The sequence below is a fragment of the Erythrolamprus reginae genome, chromosome 1, assembly GCF_031021105.1.
Source record: "Erythrolamprus reginae isolate rEryReg1 chromosome 1, rEryReg1.hap1, whole genome shotgun sequence".
In the NCBI taxonomy this organism is placed as follows: Eukaryota; Metazoa; Chordata; class Lepidosauria; order Squamata; family Dipsadidae; genus Erythrolamprus; species Erythrolamprus reginae.
In genome coordinates, this window is record NC_091950.1 from 130129870 (window position 1) to 130150204 (window position 20335).

General features: G+C 39.6%; 1 protein-coding gene across 4 annotated transcripts in view; it reads right to left on the minus strand.

Moving 5' to 3' along the window:
- LSP1 (lymphocyte specific protein 1) overlaps positions 1-20335 on the minus strand; it is a 130239-nt gene that overhangs the window by 32349 nt on the left and 77555 nt on the right. For all 4 annotated transcript variants that reach the window (XM_070764968.1, XM_070764977.1, XM_070764985.1 and 1 more), the window contains exons 2-4: positions 19051-19191; positions 9671-9844; positions 178-484 (exon numbers count right to left, since the gene is read on the minus strand). In XM_070764968.1, coding sequence (XP_070621069.1) covers positions 178-484; positions 9671-9844; positions 19051-19191 — 622 coding nt within the window. The remainder of the gene's footprint in view (positions 1-177; positions 485-9670; positions 9845-19050; positions 19192-20335) is intronic.

Below are 20335 nucleotides of genomic sequence, written 5' to 3' on the forward strand. Positions count from 1 at the left end.
AATGGCCACCTTCAGCTAAAATTATGTTTCTTTATTTCTCCTGGGCAATTTCAATTTGGAAAAAGTATTAAGGATACTTGAAAGATATCTTATTAAAAATTCATCTTTCATTTTATGACTTCTCAAACTCAGATACAAAGTAGTAGGAGGAAAAAAATAATTCATTTTTTCCCTAACCTCTTGTATTTCCTCCTCTTCCTCAGGCTTATTCTCTTCTGTAAAATTTTCTTGGAGCTGTTCCTCAGCATGCTGATTTTCTTCTCCAAGCTCCAAGGTTTCCCTAAACTGCTGCTGCTGTTCCAGCTCTGCTTCAGACTGATCTTCGGAAACTGATGTAGAAACAAATTTGAGGAAATTGGATGGTCCGGTTTCAAAGCGGATGAAGGTGGGAGAATCCTGATCCAGATTGACTTGCTCCATCATTACTTCTGCTTCCTTCAGATTGTCTTCTTCTTCTTCGTAGGAGCGTGTTGGTGACCTGGGACTGAGAATTGGCAAGTAGGAAAAAAATAAGAAAGGACAAGTGACCTTTTAAGAAATAAATGCATTTTTTAAAGTCATAAACAAGCTTACTCTACTCTAATTAAGGTCATAAACAAGCTTAATTACTCTAATTCCTGCCATTTTGGTTTTAAAGAAAGAAATTGCTTGGTGAGGTGATGGATATCTGTGAAGACTGAATATTAAAATATTCCATTTTGAGCCAATGCAGTTATTCATGCATAGTGAAAAAGGGTTTTGGAAATATTGATGTGAAGCAGTGGCATCCTAGTGTGAGACTCTAGTTCCCATTATAACATGGTTGCCTGATGTTGTGAGTGCTCTTCATCCAACTCTGGTAATGATAGATTCTAAGGAGGGTGAGCCAGACCCATCTTGGCACCCTAGGCCTGTAGTGTTGCCAGCTGATGCAAAGAGTGAGAGTGAGGGAGAAATAAACCTGGTTGAAACTGAAGGACCACCAGAGATGGCAGATATGCCAATGACAATAGAGTCTGATTTAGATGAGGAGGAAGTTCAGGAGCCTTGCTAGATGCCCAGTTTAGAAGATAAAGAAAAAAGACAAGAATACCTGTATGGAAAAAGGAAGTAGTCTGTAGTTTGTAACTCTAGGGAATTGTTGGCCACTTCCTATGGATATTTAAGGGAAGCATATGGGTAATTCAGGGTGGAATTACAATGCTTGGCAATGGAGTCAGGTGATTTTTGAGATTTTAGCCAGCCACCTGTTATTTTACTGCTAAAATCCTTGGAATAAAAGTGCCCTGTTTGTGGAGGTGCTGGGAAGCTGTAAAAGTAAGTTTGTGAAACTGGAGACTTCTTATCTCACAAAGGAATGCACAAGCCTAGCCATGGAACTGTTTTGCACCAGCCTAGCCATGGAACTGGTAGCTCTTAATTACCCTCACTGAGGATCTGCCAAGATTATATCACAGGCATGACTTTGGCTTGTAAAAATGAGACTTTATATATAAAAAGACTGATTTGAAATATCAGTACGTGGATTCCTCTTTTATTTTCAAGCTGTGTAGGCCCAGGATACAACACCTGGATATCCAAAAGAGAGCATCCAAATGCCTTTCTTCATTGTGCAAAAATATTTATGTTATATATTTTTTTTCCAATGGGAAAATTACATTTACTGGCTTTACCATGCCCTATAAAAAGGGAAATCCAATTATAATGTTCAGTATGATTTTTAAAAAGAAACATTAAAACACGATTGGAACCTATTCATTATAATTAATGTTTATTATCATGACTATTATAACTTTGCTTTTGAGCCAATTCCAGCCCACTGCTTTGGGGAAAGAATGGCTTGCAGCACATCCCTCAAAGACAGAGTTGAGACTTCAGCCAAAGGAAGAAGAACAGGCAACCTGGTTTAAACGTTTGAGAAAGAGATCAACACAGACAGAAGTTCACTGCTGAGAATCTCAAACTTGCTTTCAATTACCATTAGAATCATTGTCACATTCTAGACTTTCTGAAGAATAAATATCCACTCAAGCAGGGGTGGACTGCTGGGGGTTCGCAGGGGTTCCAGAGAACCTCTAGCTAAAATTTGATGCAGTTCAGAGAATCCCCCAAAGTCCACTCCTGGCTGGCCCCACCCACCCCGTCCCTCTTCTCCCAGGAGTTCCCAGGTGGCCTGTTTTGGATGCAGGATGCCCCTGGAGGGTCAGGGAGGGTGAAGGATGCACTGGAGGCTAAGGGAGGATGAAAAACAGGCCTACCAGAAGTTTAAGAAGGTCAGAAATGAGCCTATTTCCAGCCTCCAGAGGGCCTCTGAAGCCTGGGGAGGCCATTTTCACACTCTCGGAGGCTCAAGGAAAGCCTCCAGAGCCTGGGTAGTGCAAAAACAACTTCCCATGGTGCAGGAAGCTGACTAGGCCACAGCCACTAGGGCGAAACACACACCCAGTAACCGGGCAGAGAACCCGTTGCTAAAAACTTTGAAGGCCACACCTGCACTCATTGAAACCAAACTGTTATGTGGCTTTTGGTTCGTAGTTCACTGAGAAAGGCCACATTTCGTGTTACTGCTTACAATGAAAGCTCCCTCTAAAAGCCCATTCTATACATAGCCCTTTGAAAGGAAAAGCCGCCTGACTGCAAATGGGCTCTGACTTAAGAACTCTTAAGAATTTAAGTCTAAAAACATAAACATAATTTAATTCCCCACCTTACTCCTGCTAGTTTGGAGCAAAACTCCACCTTTGTCTTCCAATGTAAATCTACATTCATGCATTAATAAAAAAGTTGTACTATTTTAAAACAAGCAGTACGGTAATTTCTCTCTTCGATAGGTAAGAAGGTTATAACGGCTACCCAAACATTTTGGACTTAGGCATAAATCTAGCATTTAATACAAACCTGGTTTACAATGTTATTTGAGTAACTGGAATAGTCTTATTCAAAGACATTTTTACACAGCACTTCTGTTCCACTTTATAGCAATTAGCCAATATTAATAGCAAGCTTACTGGTTCTACTCCAAACTATTGCAGTTTTGAAAGATAAGCTATATTTGAAAGTCACACAAGCTTCATTTCTCCTCAAAGTCTGTACTAATGTATTTAAAATAATTAGAAGTTTATGAACCAGAATAGGTTCAGCTAATACACATGTGGCCTTCACAATGCATTCCAAATCCTATTTTATGATTTTCAAGGGCATAGAAGGTATAAGCTGTTTATTACAGTAGAAAATTCACTACCAGTTTTCTACTTTGTAGGAGAAGAGTTCAAGCTCATTTAAGACATCTAGAGGCAGAGTGAGCCTCGTGGAAGGGTGCTATAATTTATCAAGCAAAATGTCAAACATCACATATAATTTGTCCCTCAAATCATTTCCCATTTCCATTTCCTAAACCTAAGTCCTATTACTTGGAGCTTGCTTATATAATTACCTTTGCATGTAAAAACTAAATTGAAGTTGACTTAACTTTCATCTGACCCCAAATATCCATATCAGGGACATCTGGGCATGCATGTTCAGGCAATACAAAATGTTATACTATTTTCATATAGTTACTTTGAACTATTTTGAAGAGCAGCATATTGCTACAAGAGAACATGCAAAACAAATGCACCTGTCAAAATGCTAGTTATATCTTAGATATACTGTTTTGACTATCTTCCACCTAGGCCAAAAGCAAAAGCCACATGAATTATGGACCAGATTAACAACAAAACAAAAACAAAAAAAGTGGTAGGGGGGGAAACCATTTTCAACCTTCAAAGCAAAGTCTGAAGAAGACCATTATATGGAGTCACAAATCTCTTAAGCAAAAAAAAAAAAATACTGAGGAAAAAAGACATATAACTATTAGTTACGAAACACCTGGTCTGTTTTGAGTCATTGACACACACACACCCCGCGCTTTTGAGTTAGCATTGACCCTTGGCGACTGCCTATACAGGTCCCTGCATTTTCTTAGCAAACTTTTCAAAAGTGATTTGCCATTGCTTGCTTCCTCTGGCTGAGAGTATGTGAATAGCTGAAGATCAACCAGATGGTTTTGAACTCACAGTCTCCAAGTTACTATCTTGGTGCCTTAACCACTATATCCAGTGGTGGGCTGGTGCTGGTTCTGGCCAATGCACTTGTCCTGGTGCTATCACGTCCTATATCATTGATGGTGAACCTTTTCTTCTTCAGGTGCCGAAAGAGTGTGGGAGCATGCTATCGCACATGCGCAAGTGCTCACACTTATAATTCAATGCCTGGGAAGGGCGAAAACAGCTTCCCCCACTCCACAGAGGCCCTCTAGAGGCGGGAAATGGCCTGTTTCTCAACTTCTGGTGTGCCCAGTAGGCTTGTGTTACCATGCCATTCCAGGCTCCAAAGGCTTCCCTGGAGCCGGGAGAGGGTCAAAATGCTCTCCCCCATCTCCCGGAGGCTCCCTGGAAGTCAAAAACGCCCTCCCAGAGCCTCTGTGTGCACCAAAAACCAGCTGGCTGGCACACACATGCATGTTGGAGCTGAGCTAGGGCAACAAGTCTACGGAGAGGGGCGGCATACAAATCTAATTAATAATAATAATAATAATAATAATAATAACAACAACAACAACAACAACAACAACAACAACAACAACGACTCACATGCCAGCAGATATGGCTTCATGTGCCACCTGTGGCACCCATGCCATAGGTTCGCCATCACTGTCCTCTCTGGTTTTTCTATGTCATGTGCATGCGTGTAAGGCGAACATGTGAGCTAAGCCAGCCTGTGGTGCACATGCTCACATTTTCAGATCTGGGAAAACCAGTTTGTGATGCCCTCCTTGCCTTTCGAAAGCTCCTGAAAACCCACCTATGTCGCCAGGCATGGGGAAACGGATATGCCCCTTAGCTACTATGGTTTTTAATGTATGGTCTGTTAGGTTGTGTGTTTGTTTTTTATAATAAGGGTTGTAAAATTGTTCTTTTAACATTAGATTTGTACATTGTGTTTTGTTGCTGTGAGCCACTCTGAGTCCTCAAATTGGGGCGGCATACAAATCTAATAAAAAATAATAATGATAATGATGATGATGATGATGATGATGATATTTATTATTATTATTATCATCATCATCATCATTATTATCATCATCATCATCATCATCATCATCATCATTGTTATATCACACTCGCTCTGGGAAAAGAACATCTATATTTGATTCCAACTCAGTCCTTTAAATTTTCATTCACCCAATTCAGCAATACAATTTCAAAAGCTGATTTCGTTTGCTAAGATAATGAAAAGAAATTCAAATTTCTAAAGTGAAGGGTACATAGACCCACATCCAAATCAAGCAAAGGACTGAAGTCTATCTTCTTTATTTCTAAAAATGATTCTTAGTTTCAAAATTCATGGAAATGTTTTTGTTGTGTAGCTTAATAAGTTTTATTTTTTATTTTTTTTGTGATGAAAAAGGACATAATCGCACTCACAAATACCATGCTGGGGACAGAGTGGAATGGGATGTTGTTTGCCCAACACTGTTCTCCCATTGTCCACAGGATTTTTTAATTCAGAGTCATTGCTTTATTTCATTAAAGGAATTTCTTCAAGAGGTAACACATCTTCAAACTTAAAAACTATCACTTTCTGCACTGTCTTCCTAAGCATAAGCGAGCAGCTTCTTTTAATTCTCTCCTCGCCCTTATCCAAACAGCTGAAACAGCTGCTTCAAATAATTACTTCCTGAATCTTTCCTCCTCCTTTTTCTCAGCATGCGGTTGTGTGTGTGGTATTCTTAGGTTGGTGCAAATGCGCCAACCTCTCTAAAAATGATGGCTTGCACAGTTTCACATAAAGTAAAATTGAAGATATTGAAAGGAAATCTAAAAATAAAAGTAGTGCCTGCAACACGGAGAAAAAAAGATGTTGGGGTTTATTCAGTTCTTGCTGAAGAAAATGAGTTAAGCAGAAAAGTTTGGAGGAACAGAACTTATATTGTATGTAGGAGAAATTTTTGCTTAATGTGCTCAATTTCACAATAAACCTTCCTGGCCTGAAAGTGCTAACTCTTATAGAGGGGGGAGGGGATGGAGGGGGAAAGGAAAAAAAAATCAAAGTTATGTGCCAACATTATAGAGATTTAAATCCCCTTGCTTTATTTAACATTTGAAACTACAGAACATTTTTTTCAGAAACTCTAAAAATAAAACCCCAATATTGGGAAAATGTGTGTATGTGTGTGAGTGTGTGAGAGAGAGATAAATTGAAGGTATCTCACTAAAGGCCTTGAAATAGAATTACAATTTAGAAAACACACTGCTAGAAATCCACTTTCATTTCAGTTGAGTTCACAAAGTAGAAAATTTAAGTTTTATCCTTCCTAAATATATTTCCCATGGTTAAAGTTGGTAAAACCCTTTCCTCTCCTTTGCCCTCAACTGTGACAGGTGTTCGACACTTTTTTTCTACCAGTTTAAATAATTTACCAGTTCAAGCATATGTTTGTATGCAGCTATATTTTTTACAAAAAGATGGGGTGGCAAAATTAATCAATGCCTACAGAGTCATGCAAGTAAATTCACAAACATATATACAGTGGTACCTCTACTTACCAACTTAATTGTTCCGTGACCAGATTCTTAAGTAGAAAAGTTTGTAAGAAGAAGCAATTTTTCCCATAGGAATCAATGTAAAAGCAAATAATGTGTGTGATTGGGAAAACCACAGGGAGGGTGGAGGCCCTGTTTCCTCCCAGGAGATTCCTAGAGAGGCACCACAGAGGCTTCTCCCCACCTTTTCCAGCCTTGTTTCCTCCCAGGATATTCCTAGAGAGGCCCCATGGAGGCTTCTCCCTACCTTTTCCGGTTACAGTTTTGGAGGCTCGGGTTTGTAAGTAGAAAATGGTTCTTGAGAAGAAGCAAAAAAATCTTGAACACCCAGTTCTTATATAGAAAACTTCTTAAGTAGAGGCCTTCTTAGGCCTCTACTTAAGAGGTACCACTGTACTACACCTTTGAGAGAATCATTTGAGAAGCACCAATAGTTGAAGTAATTAACCACAGGTTGTGAAATAAACTACAACTAACTGCATTCCCACAACATACTAAGATAATGTTTGCAGATCACAAGAGCTAAGGCTTTTGGTTTGTTTTACTATTCCAAAAGCTCTCTGCTTAGTTGCTGAGAAGCACTTAGGTTGACTCTGGAACAAAAGAAGATAAGTTTTTGTATCTTTAGCAGTTAAGTAGAAGCAATATTTTTTTTGGTGGTGGGGGGGAGTAACCTTTTAAAGAGTCCCTGGATTTTTTTAAAAAAAATAGTCTTTATTACACACAACTACACACAGACACACCAACAAAGCCAGCCAGCCAGCCACCCATATATATATAAACAAACAGTAAAACCAGCAAATACATAAGTGCATATAACATTATATAAGCACATATATATGTATGAATAATTGTATAGAAAACATTCAACATGAACATCAACCATTCTGTTGACCCTTGACTTCTACTGCCTAGCAGTAACATACTGTAATTGCCCCACCTAAGTATATAGCTATCATTTAGATTGGCATGCTTGTTAACTTATTTTCTTTTATTAGAATAATAAGTTTATATTATCTTCAAATAATTTTTATTTGTTCATTTACTATTTTATATCAATTCAACAGTGATCCATTTATTCATTTCAAACTGGAATTTTTAAGGCAACTATCTGGCTATAATTAATGGAAACTGACTTTAGTAATATAGAGAGATTTTGTATTGTTTATGAAGCCAGTAATGCTGATATATGAACAAATACATCCATATAAGGCCTACCTTAAGCCTGGGTTTGCATCTTCTTCCCTGGCAAATGCTCTTTTCTTCTATCACTAGTAAAGGCAGCTCCCCATGTGACTTAAATCTTTAATTACAATTTGATTACCATTCTGCCTAGTCATGAGTTTTTAAAGGTAAAGGGCTTCCGTTAAGAACCATTTAAGAAAAACAAACCAATTGCTACAATATGCTGCTCAGAGTTGCTTCAAACTGTGAGATGGGGGACAAATAAATTTTATAATATAGAAATTTGATAATAATAACAGAAACAATCGGGCTGCTTCGTTGTTCCAGGCAATTTCTTTGACTCTGTTTGCAGAACACATCAAATTACATCTATATATTTAGTTTATGGTTAAATATGTTGTAGGGACTCAGTGGCTCAGTGGTTAAGATGCTCAGAAAGGTTGGTAGTTTGACTGTTTGAATCCCTAGCGCCATGTAATGGAGTGAGCTTCCATTACTTTTCCCAGCTAGCAATTCGTAAGCATGTAAAAATACAAGTAGAAAAATAAGGACCACCTTTGGTGGCAAGTGTTCCATGTGCCTTCGGCATTTAGTCATGCCGGCCACATAACCATGGAGACATTTTCAGACATCGCTGGCTCTTTGGCTTTGAAACAGAGATGACCACCACCCGCTAGAATCTAGCACATATCTGGGAGGGGAACCTTTACCTTTATCTAAATTTGTTGTATAAAACCAGAAAGGTGGGTTTAATTGACTAACCATATGAAAAGTAACCAAGTTAAGGTTACTATAAGATTTGGGGAAAGTTTTATGAATGGTTGGAAACTAAAAATAATTGAGAAGTATTTTCTTTTACTTACTTTTGAAGAAATACATGATGATTTAATTTTAATCTATTAAAGACCCAGATGACGAAATAAGGACTGGTAGCAGCATTGGATAAGGAGTTAACACAGAGATGAAAGGATTCTATTAGATATTGAGCTAAGATGTTAAGATGTTAAGATGTTTATGTTTTATTATAAATAGAAAAAGGGAATGTAAGGGACTAGATTTTATAATATTGTTATTTTTAGATGAAATATATCTCATGTGTGGTTAATTTTAATTAACTTAGCAAAGAAGAGGATAAAAAGTACATATTGAAAGTATTATTAGCATTGATTCTGTGTTTTTTATTGCTCATCTTGTTTTATTGTATGTTGAAAGAAAAATTTTATACCCAGAAAAAAAAGTTGACATGTGACTACAGCCATGGCATGATAGTTAGTCGAGCTAGGCTAGTGATGGCATGGGTGCCACAGGTGTCACTTGAAGCCATATCTGCTGGCACGCAAGCCGTTGCCCTAGCTCAGCTGCAATGTGCATGTGTGTGCCAGCCAGCTGACTTTTGGCTCACACAGAGGCTCTGGGAGGGTATTTTTGGCTTCCAGAGAGCTTCCGGGGGCGATGAGGGAGAGTGTTTTAACCCTTCCCTGGCTCCAGGGAAGCCTTTGGAGCCTGGGGAGGGTGAAATCCGAGCCTACTGGGCTGACCAGAAGTTGGGAAACAGGGTTCCAGGGGGTCTCCGGGGGGTGGGGGAAGCAGTTTTCGCCCTCCCCAGGTACTGAATTATGAGTGTGGGCACTCATGCAGGTACAATAGCATGTGCACACAGTCTTTCAGCACCCGATGGAAAAAAGGTTCGCCATCACTGAGCTAGGCTGTATTTGACCAAGCTAATGTGAATGTCAAATTGAAATCTGCCTGCTTTGCAGTCTATTATATGTTTGGAGTATACATTCAATCATCCCATATCCAGAGTAAATTCAGCAGGTCTTACTTCAAAGTTCAAGGAATCTGCTAAGTTTTCCCCAAATTTTCTGGTTGGTTCTTGTTTAGTTACTACTTCCTTCCAAGCAGTGAAAAAGATTCCCTACCTTTCTTCACACTGTATAGGCTCTGCTTCTTGGGCTTCTCTGCATTCCCCTTGGTGAATTTCTTGCACTCCCTCTCCTCCTTGTCGCTGCTTGAGCTGTTCAAGTTTCTGGGACCAGTCACTAAAGCCCTCATCTTCTTCCACTTCTAAGGTTCCAGGAGGCTTCCCATCAATTCTGAAAGATGAGGGGGGAAATGATGTTGAACATTACCAGGTTCCTAGAGAAAGTTATGGAAATTGTGTCTGTTTGTATGCAGAGTAGAGATTTCTGTTCCTAACCAGAGTGATGCCCAAATGTGCATGGTGGCATCAAGACAAGTATTGCCATGTTGTTCTTGAATTGCAATGTTTTCTGCAAATGCACAAGGAGCAGTGTTTGCCTCTTGATGCTGCCACATGCCTTCATCAATCCCTCTCCCTTCCAAAACATAGTTCTTCTTAATGTTTGATTTTATTCTTTAGTCCCAAAAGGTATGTTGGTGATCTATTGCATAAATTAAGTGCACACATCATACTAAGACCTCTACTTTATTATTGCCGCTATCATTCTGTCACTATCACAACTTGTTTTCTTTTAGAAACATTGGGATTTGGGAAGGTTTCTGGGGCAGGTATCTTAGGAAGGACACCAAAATGAAAACAGGTGTAATAACATATTCACAAATACAGCAATTATACTTGCGTTCCAACATCTGATACAGGTACATATGTCCTGGCATTTGCATGACACAGGGGTGTCAAGCTCATACGCTGGCCACGCTCACTCCAAGTTTAGCAAAGGGGGAAAATGTCATGATACTTCACGTGATGAAAATGTGATACCACAAGCTTGACACCCCTAGTATGACAACATCACATATGTTCCACCACTATCCCTCCTGTACTGTCACCTGAGGCACAAGGATAATGCAAAGATGGAGAAGGAAGACCATCCTACGTTCTGACCCTTTCCTATTCCTTCACAATGGCAGAGGGACCAAAGAAGAGACATTTAATGAATTAAGGATACCTGACGCATTGTCATTTCTAGATGTCATTCAGAATTAAAAGTCTTGAAAGGAATGGTGAAAACCATTTATTTTCTAGCATGTTTTGGGAGCCCTTCTGATCCGTAAAACATGACTTATAGTGTTGTATGAAGGTGGGATTTTTTTCTTTTTTCTTTTTAAAGACTGGGACTTGCTGTATTGTTGTATTGCTCAGACTGCAGCAGCTATTAAACTAGAAGAGGAGGAGGAGCATTTGCGAACTGTGTTACTGCATCTTCGACATGGGCCGGTTCAACCCCCTGCACTTAGGGCAACCTTCGGCTAGCCCGCGGCGCTTCACTGGCCAACAATACCCAGGATTGATGACGAAGTTAGAAACTGATTGGCACAAACTGCAGCCTCAAGCTATCCACGGTAGTCTCAGCCTCCACATGCTGGATTACAGGGTCGTTGTTGTGTATGTAAATAGTTATGTAAACAAGACCATCTGCATACCGGTCGCGGATTGGCTAAACCGCGGTCAGGAAATTCAAGAGGCTGTTAAGCCACGCCTCTAGCAGTAAATTTTGGTTATCTTATAACTGTTTCTGCCCAATTCCTAATAAAACAAATCGAGACATATCGGTGCCTGGAGTCGCACTACCCAAGCCCGGCTGTATGGAGTTTAAATCAATTAAGTGTAATACTGTATAGTCGGCATCTTTTGGTTAAACAAATCATGATTGAGTGGGTGGACTGAATCTCAGAAGATTCCCAAAGGCAAGGATGCCATAAATGTTGAGGCTGGGTTTTTAACAGCAGGGATGACTTGGAGGCAGAACAGCAGCTAGACTTGCTCAAATGCATAGGAAGAGGAAAAAACTAAGGGTAAAGATTCTGGGGTTGTGGGAACTGTGGAATATAAAATAGATACCGGTGGATGGTAATAAAGCTTGGCAGGGAGGTGAAGTAATTTTATTGGGGGAGATACTTTTGCGATTGACATTTGAATAACATCAGCAAGAACTGGATCAAGAATGCAAAAAGACAGCAGCTCGCTTTTAAATTTGCCCCAGGATGAAAAGGAGTTTGCTTTGAAATAAGTTCCAAATTCTGCTCTTAAAACTTACCAACAAACAGCCTGTCAATGGACTGTTGTGTGTTCCCAAGCAAGGTTATCAGAAAATTTCCCACCACTAAACACTAATTCACACAGAGAATTCAAATTGAAGCAATCAATGCGCTTGTTACATTTGCAGGAGTTCACTAGAGTTGAAATGCATGTTTTATTGTAGTGTGTGCGTGTGTGTGTGTGTGTGTGTGAGAGAGAGAGAGATGTTGGGTGGAAGAGAGGGAGGAAGATAAAGAATGACTCTTCTCTTCCATTCATTAAGTTAAGAAAAGAGGAAAGAAGCACTGAAATGCAATTGGCCAGACCCTAGCAATTGGCCTTCAAAATATACAGCCTGCATTCCAAACTTATGATCCATTGCAATTAAATACAGAGATGCACAAGCCTTTAGAACACACTTAAGTAAAAGAGAGATCCTAGTGTGATTAGAAGCAAATGGAAGGGAGCATTGCTTTATATTTTTTTCTGGTTGCCTCTCCTTTTTAATACTGAAGTTTCTTTTTCCCACGGGGCAGTGGGACTGGGTACCTCTAACCTGAACCCAGTATTTCTAAATATAAATATACTTGTAAGCAGTAATGGGCAGCCAAAAATTTTACTGCCACAATGTGGGTGTGGCTTGTTTTGTGGGTGTGGTTTAATGGGCCTGTGACCAGGTGGGAGTGGCTTGAACAATCATCATCATTCAAGTGAACTGTTAAGTCCTCAACTTACAACCTTACCAGTGTCGCTCGCTGGGGTAAAAATGTGCTTCGTGTTTCCCACATTCTTCTTCCTGGGTTGCCCCCTGCCTCACGCTGGGTAGCTCGGCAAATGGGTGCTGCCAGAAGCATAAATGCTGCCAGCGCCGCTTCCATCCACGCCTTCTGCTTGCACCTCAGGCAGGAGGTGGCCGCGGGAGGCTGGAGGGGAGCCAGGCAGGAGAGAGGGAAGCTCATCTGAGGCCAGGAAGGAGGAAAGAGGAAAAAAAACAAGGAGCAAAGATGCAGCAGTGGCGGCAGGGGAAAAAAGGAGAGCGAGCCGAGACCAGGAAGTGACAGCAGCCAATCAGCTGAAGCTGTGCACGCACCTTCATTTCCATAATTGGAACTGCATTCTACCCCATCTTGCCTGCTGCCCACCCCTGCTTATAAGATGATAGAAGAAAACAAAAGGACAAATGAAAGGGAATCCTCAGCTATTTTCTTCTCAAGATGGCCTAGCTAAAGAATAATTCAAGTCTTGGCTCCCTAACATATGTTTTAAAACTTTCTTTGAATTAAAAATTAATAAATAAGAAATTGGCATCCTGCAAAGATTAAGTATACAGCATTTCCTGTGTTTAAGAGAAAACCTGTAGGAGAAAAAAACAGGCAACATCGTAGTCCAGAGTTAATGAAGTAATCACATAACATTACCACAGTACAATCCCTCTTGAATTCCATTGAATTCCATTATCTACTGTCAATTTAGCACTGAGCATTAATTGATTAGATTATTGTGTATAAGCTTGAGCAATAAATCTTCTTGACTGCATCTTAATATATGGTCCTGATTTTTTGTGCCTGACAGAACCTCAGGCCCAGCGGTGGGCTACGAGCCGGAACGCTAAATTGCGCTTGCCACCATGGATCGTAAGCTCTTGTGTGACCAGCGCGATTTTGATGCTGCACCTGTGAAGGTAACAAAATCACTCACAGAACCGCAGGTAAAACCTCACTGAAACACGGGCGCAGGTGCAGCAGCAAAATCGCGCTGGTCCCACAAGAACTTACGAGCTGTGATGGCGAGCACAATTTAGCATTCCGACTCGTAGCCCATTGCTGCTCAGGCCCCCAAAGAAACACCACTGGGCTTTTGTAGAACATTAAACCACGTCTGCCTGCCCAGAAAACAAGGCCAAAACAGTCTAGAATGATAGAAAAGTTGGGATGGCAGCTAGAGAGGCCTTTCTAGAAGTAATATCCCCTATTTTCTTTCCATTCAAGCAAAGGGGGGGAATCACAGCATGTTCACAATGGCAGTCTTTTGTTATGAAAAAAGTTAACATTGCAGCTACAACTCACAAATGTGCCTCATGGGCTATAAAAGATTACCTACTCTTTTTTTCTAATTCAATTAGATAGAGTCTTAAAAACAGCTTTCCACAATTTATTATATATACCAATTTCTTCCAGGCAGTTGAATAGTATGGATTTTTTTAAAAAAATCACCTTCACCACCAGTTTAATCGATAGGATTTTAAAATACTGATTTTTCTGACGTTGGAAGAAATAAAAAGTGACCCTACTTTTCTGACAAGGTGAAGCAAATGCGTTCTTTGGGGTACCAAAGGGACGCTCCTTGATATTCTTATCAATATCCATGAAAGAATTAAATTTTGCAATTAAAAGACACTTTTTAATGATTTATTTATTTGATTTATAGCCCACCTTTGATTTAGGAGGCAGCACACAGAACACTTACTCATTGTATGTAGTTCTCACAGCATCCTTGTGAGGTAGGTTGGATTGAGGGAATTTGTAAAATTACTCAAAATATCTATTTTTTCCCCTTACTAAACAAAGAATGTAAATTAATTTGAAAACTATTGTTGGGTGTGGTGTGGCAACTTAGAAAAAGGAATTGAAACGGTTATTTCATATGGGAAAAACATATGAAAAGATGTCTAAATTATGAAGAGATTTAGAATCTGTTCTAAAGAGGATTTTTACTGAAGAGAAATTTAGTGAAGCATTTTCCCTCCTTAATGTAATCAGTCAGGTGCTCAGGAAACCACAAAGGCATATAATTAATACATACTCCCTTACTTGTGTCCAAAATGTTAGTTACAATGCTCAGAACTAACTTCTACACATGGAGATCAGTAGTGTCCCACAGCTCCATATCTGCTGGATTTGGGGATCTGCCACTACCATCAGCCTTGACCGTTAACACTATTATCTTTAGCTAGGGAAGTTGTAATCCAAAACATCTGGAGAACATCTGGTTGTGAATGGCTGCTTTGGAGTAAGAAATTAAGTAAGGGATGTCAAGCAAAGGTAATCTAGACCTACAGCAGGCAAGTTGTGATAGCTGTGTTTTAGTACATCAGCATAGCTTACCAGAAGTGGATGAGTCACTGTAAGGGGGAGTTGGTTTACTGAAGGGGAAAAAAACATCTATATTAGCATTCTGGCTTTTGTAGCTAGAACCACAGCTGCAGAAATGGCTAAGGAGGAGAATGAAACCATCAGGTCCATTGGAAAAGGAAAAGAAACATTGGTTTTTAAATAAATTTGGGCCGCCTCCCACTGACCTAGTGGAAAATATTGGTTTTCACAGTGTTTGTCGCTTGTTATTTTCTGCTCTGGGAGCTTTAGGCAAAGAATCTCCATAAAAATCAATACATTTTAGTTAAGTAAGGCTTACATAGATTTGTCTACAATTTCTACCAGCAAATATACAAAAGACATTTTCATAATTAGAAACAACTACTAAAGAGATACTTTATTAAGATTCGTTTTTATATCATGCACACTGATGTAGTTGCCCAAAGGGGAAGGTGCTGAGGAGTAATAGTGAAGATGCTTTGTGGCTTGTCCTCCATTCTCCTATTGCTGTCTCACAGCCTATTTTGAAGCAATCACTCTGGACAGCTTTTGGAGAAGGCTGTCACCACATCCTAAGCCTCAGGTAGCAGCTCTGCATTTCAAGCAGCTAAAATATCTGAGAGGATTGGCATTTCTGAAGCTGAAGGAAAAGAATAAAACAATTAATTTGCAGTGAGGGTTCATTCATATGCCTTCTCCAAAGTATAGTCGGGATCTTTGTTGATAGGATTCTCATTCGCTGGTTTGAGCTATCTGGACAGAGTTCCTTCAAATGCCACTATCAAATGAACTTCAGTCAATGGCTACAAGACAGAGGGCATTTATTTATTTATTCATTCATTCATTCATTTATTTTGTCCAATACACAATGAGGGTTTTAGTGGGTATATATATATATACACACATAGTAAAATACATAGTAAAATACATAGAAGGTTATAGAGGAGATACTCATAGTAAAATATATCTAAGAAAGAATAGAAAAGAAGATAAAGTAATAGAACATATCAATGAAAGAATAGAAGAAGAGATATAGGAATACAAGAAAGGTATAGGAGATATAGGAGAGCAATAGGACAGGGGACGGAAGGCACTCTAGTGCACTTGTACTCGCTCCTTACTGACCTCTTAGGAATCTGGATAGGTCAACCATAGATAATCTAAGGGTAAAGTGTTGGGGATCTGGGTATGACACTATGGAGTCCGGTAATGAGTTCCACGCTTCGACAACTCGGTTACTGAAGTCAGATTTTTTACAGTCAAGTTTGGAGCGGTTAACATTAAGTTTAAATCTGTTGTGTGCTCTTGTGTTGTTGTGGTTGAAGCTGAAGTAGTCGCCGAAAGGCAGGACGTTGCAGCATATGATCTTGTGGGAAATACTTAGATCTTGTTTAAGGCGTCTTAGTTCCAGGCTTTCTAGGCCCAGGATTTTCTAGGCCCAGGATTTGTGAAATATCCTCCCTAAAGAGGCCTGCCTGAAAATCACTCACTGTCCTTTCAGCACCAAAACATTCTTATTTTCCCTGACATCTTATATGTAAATATTTATATTGTACAAGTATTTACAATTTTTAAATAACTGAGAATGCATGGGTGTGCACATAACAGCTGCACAAGATTCCAGCAAAGATTATCCACTGAATGGCTGCTCTGAACCAAATTTGGGGAACTGACAACCCAACAAGATGATCCATCCTTGGGCTAAGAATTCTGGCTATACAATCAAATTAGACAAGTGGCAGAAATTATGGAATAGAAACTGCAAGTTTAGAATGTCGACAGCATATAAAGAAAATCTCTATAACATGTTTTATAGATGGCACTTTCACCTGCAAGAATAGCAAATATGTACGAAGATAAATCGGTTGAATGTTGGAAATGTAACCAAATACTAGGTTCATATTACCATATGTGGTGGACATGTCCCAGAGCAAAAAAATAATGGAAAAATCTGTATAGGGCTGGAAGCTATGATAAAGCAACGCATAGACTTGAAACCTGAGATATTTCTGCTAGGCATGCTGTCAGAAAATTATAGGAAAAGGTAAGACCTATTTAATTCTACATATTTTAATAGCAGCCAGGATTGTATACACACAATATTGAAAAAATGAAGGAACCTCCATAGATGTGAATATAATTTAAAAAATTGAATATGCAGAAATGTATAGGCTAATGCTAAAACTCAAAGAAAAAGAAGATTCTGAATATTTTATGACATTGGAACATTTTTACAAATGGTTAGTTGATAGATACAGAGGTTAGATGGATGGATTTATGTCAAAATCTGAATTATATGAGAAAGTAAAATTGATTAGTAAACATTTTGATGCTTATATAATTGATGCCATTATGAAAGATAGTATACTTTGTAACTATGATTGATAGCATCTAGTATATGTTTGTATGTTGATATGATCATAATGATTATGAGGATGTTTAAATTGCAACATCTTTGTTATCTAGAAAACACACTGTTCAATTTAGAAATGGAATTTGTGATATCAAAACAATTTTTAAAAAGACGATCTATCCTGGTACACTAATTAATACAAATCTAATTAATAATAATAATAGAAACATAGAAGTCTGACGGCAGAAAAAGACCTATAATAATAATAATAATAATAATAATAATAATAATAATAATAATAAATGTATTCTAAAGCATTTGCATGGAAGATCCCAAAATATGATACGGGTAGTCCTCGACCCGCAACCATAGTTGTGTTAAAAAAATTTGTTGCTGTGAGACATATGTTAAGGGAGTTTTAGCCCCATTTTAACAACCTTTATTGCCGCAGTTAAGTAAATTGGTGCACTTGTTAAATTAATAACATGGTTGGCAAGTGAATCTGGCTTCTCCATTTGACTTTGCTTGTCAGAAGGTTGCAAAAGGTGATCACACGACCCCAGGACACTGCAATCATCGTAAACATGAGTTGGTTGCCAAGCATCTCAATATTGATCATGTGACCATGGGGATGCTGTAATGGTTGTAAGCTGTGGCGGGTTCCTTCCAGTGCGGTAGGAGACTCCGTTCCAGTAGCAGCTGCCAGATTTCTCAATTTGAACACAACCGCTCCAGTGCCATCTTCGCTTGTCCATCAGGTGGCAACATCTTTTTTCCCTGAATTTTTGGGCCTTTTTTGCTTCCTGTGCATGCAGGAAGGATGTGCACGCAGTGCACCGCTATGCAGGTAAGCGCAACCCACCATTGGTTGTAAGTGTGAAAAATGGTCATAATTTATTTTTTTTATGTTGTAACTTCAAATGAACTGTTGTAGGTCGAGGACTACCTGTACTTATTAAGCCCGTTTATATGACTGTCTGGTTGATGGTTGTTCCCTGACTGATTACACAGAGCACACTGTTGCAACAAAATCCAGAGTTGGCTGTGTGGGAAATTCTAAGAGGTAGAATCCCTTATATCTGGAAAAGCCTTCACTAGATTTGGCAAGCCAAATTTAATAAAAGTCCATGATATTCCTGAATATTACTGCATTCAGAGGCCCAGGGGCAAGTTCCTCTTTCCTTCCTACCAGTGCGCTGCATGTGATGTTTCATGCTCATGTGTGCATGCTATCTATGCTCGCACACATGTATCCATCCCCTAGCGTGCTTTTGCTTCCATGCATGTGCAAAGAGATGATTTTCCTTCTGCACATGTTCAGAGAGCTGAAAAATCACTGAAAATTAGAAAAAAGATGGCGGTCCACATGGACCGGCAAAGACAGCTCTGGTGTGGAGCAATGCCAGGGTGGTGCATGTGCTTTTTTGGCCAAAGAGAGTAGGATGCACGTTCTACCTAACATTTGTACTGTTACCTCCATCACATTCCTCAGCGTTGTGCTGTCTTGCAAGTTCAATCAAACTTCTCGAACTGAAGTTTGAGAAGTTTGATTGAACTCCTAAGACATTTTCTTTTCAAATGGGTGCAATGCCAAGGAACATGATGGAGGTACTGGTACAAGTGTCAGGTAGGACATGTGTCTTGCAGTGGGGTACTATTTGGGGGTGTCAGGGTGGGCGGGGCAGGCCATGATACTATTTACAGTCACGGCAGAGAGTTGGGAGGACAACAAAATATTTACTTCTTCCTGGGGGGTGGGGGGTATAACAAAAAATTATTGGGAAACACTGCTTTAAAGCATTACAGTAGTTCAGCATAACTCTCATTGCTCTGTTGATATGCCAGGCACAGACTTACCTGCATTCTTGGACTACTACCACTTCAGAGGTGCTGTTGAGGCCTTCTTCTACCTGGGATCTCAGCTGTCTCTCACGTTCCCTTCGACGTCGCTCCCTTGCAGCTTCCTCTTCATCCTCCACGCTCCATTGAGCTGTCAGCCTATCAGCCAGAGAGAAACACATGGATACATATTTAGAGTTTGCTAATGTTTCTGTCCCCAAGTCCTCACCAGAAACAAGGGGTGTCAGAAGGAAATTATTTTATTAGGAAACATTTGATCCAAGCAATAACTGCTGGATCAAATGTAACTGCTGGATGCAAATATCCCCACCTCCACCCTCTAAGCAGTGGTGAAGATCAAGCTGAAGTCCCAGCTGGCCTGGTGTGAGGGAGGGAATGAACCATACAAAATTCCATTGCATGTGGTGCTAACCAGGTGAGAGTTGCCATTCCCACTGCTGTTGGTGTGTGATGTGCGCGCATCTCCAGGTGACCAGCAGGTGGGGGGCGCGTCCCAGTGAGATGTTGCTTCTGCACATGCACAGGAAACAAAATCTCGCAAGAGGACATGTGCACTTTACTTTAATTGGATTTGTATGCCGCCCCTCTCCAAGCACTCGGGGTGGCTCACAGCATATAGAAAAACACCATAGTACAATTCATCCAATTAATATACATAAAAATAATCTTTAAAAGTTCTAACTTTAAAAACTTTCATTAACATTGTTATACCTCTTGTTATACCTCTAGCTAGGATGCTTGGCTGCATAGCTAGAGGTATAACAAGCAGGAAGAGGGAGATTATGATCCCGCTATATAGAGCACTGGTGAGACCGCATTTGGAATGCTGTGTTCGGTTCTGGAGACCTCATCTACAAAAAGATATTGATAAAATTGAACGGGTCCAAAGACGGGCTACAAGAATGGTGGAAGGTCTTAAGCATAAAACGTATCAGGAAAGACTTAATGAACTCAATCTGTATAGTCTGGAGGACAGAAGGAAAAGGGGGGACATGATCGAAACATTTAAATATGTTAAAGGGTTAAATAAGGTCCAGGAGCGAAGTGTTTTTAATAGGAAAGTGAACACAAGAACAAGGGGACACAAACTGAAGTTAGTTGGAAAGATCAAAAGCAACATGAGAAAATATTATTTTACTGAAAGAGTAGTAGATCCTTGGAACAAACTTCCAGCAGACATGGTTGGTAAATCCACAATAACTGAATTTAAACATGCCTGGGATAAACATATATCCATTGTAAGATAAAATACAGAAAATTGTATAAGGGCAGACTAGATGGA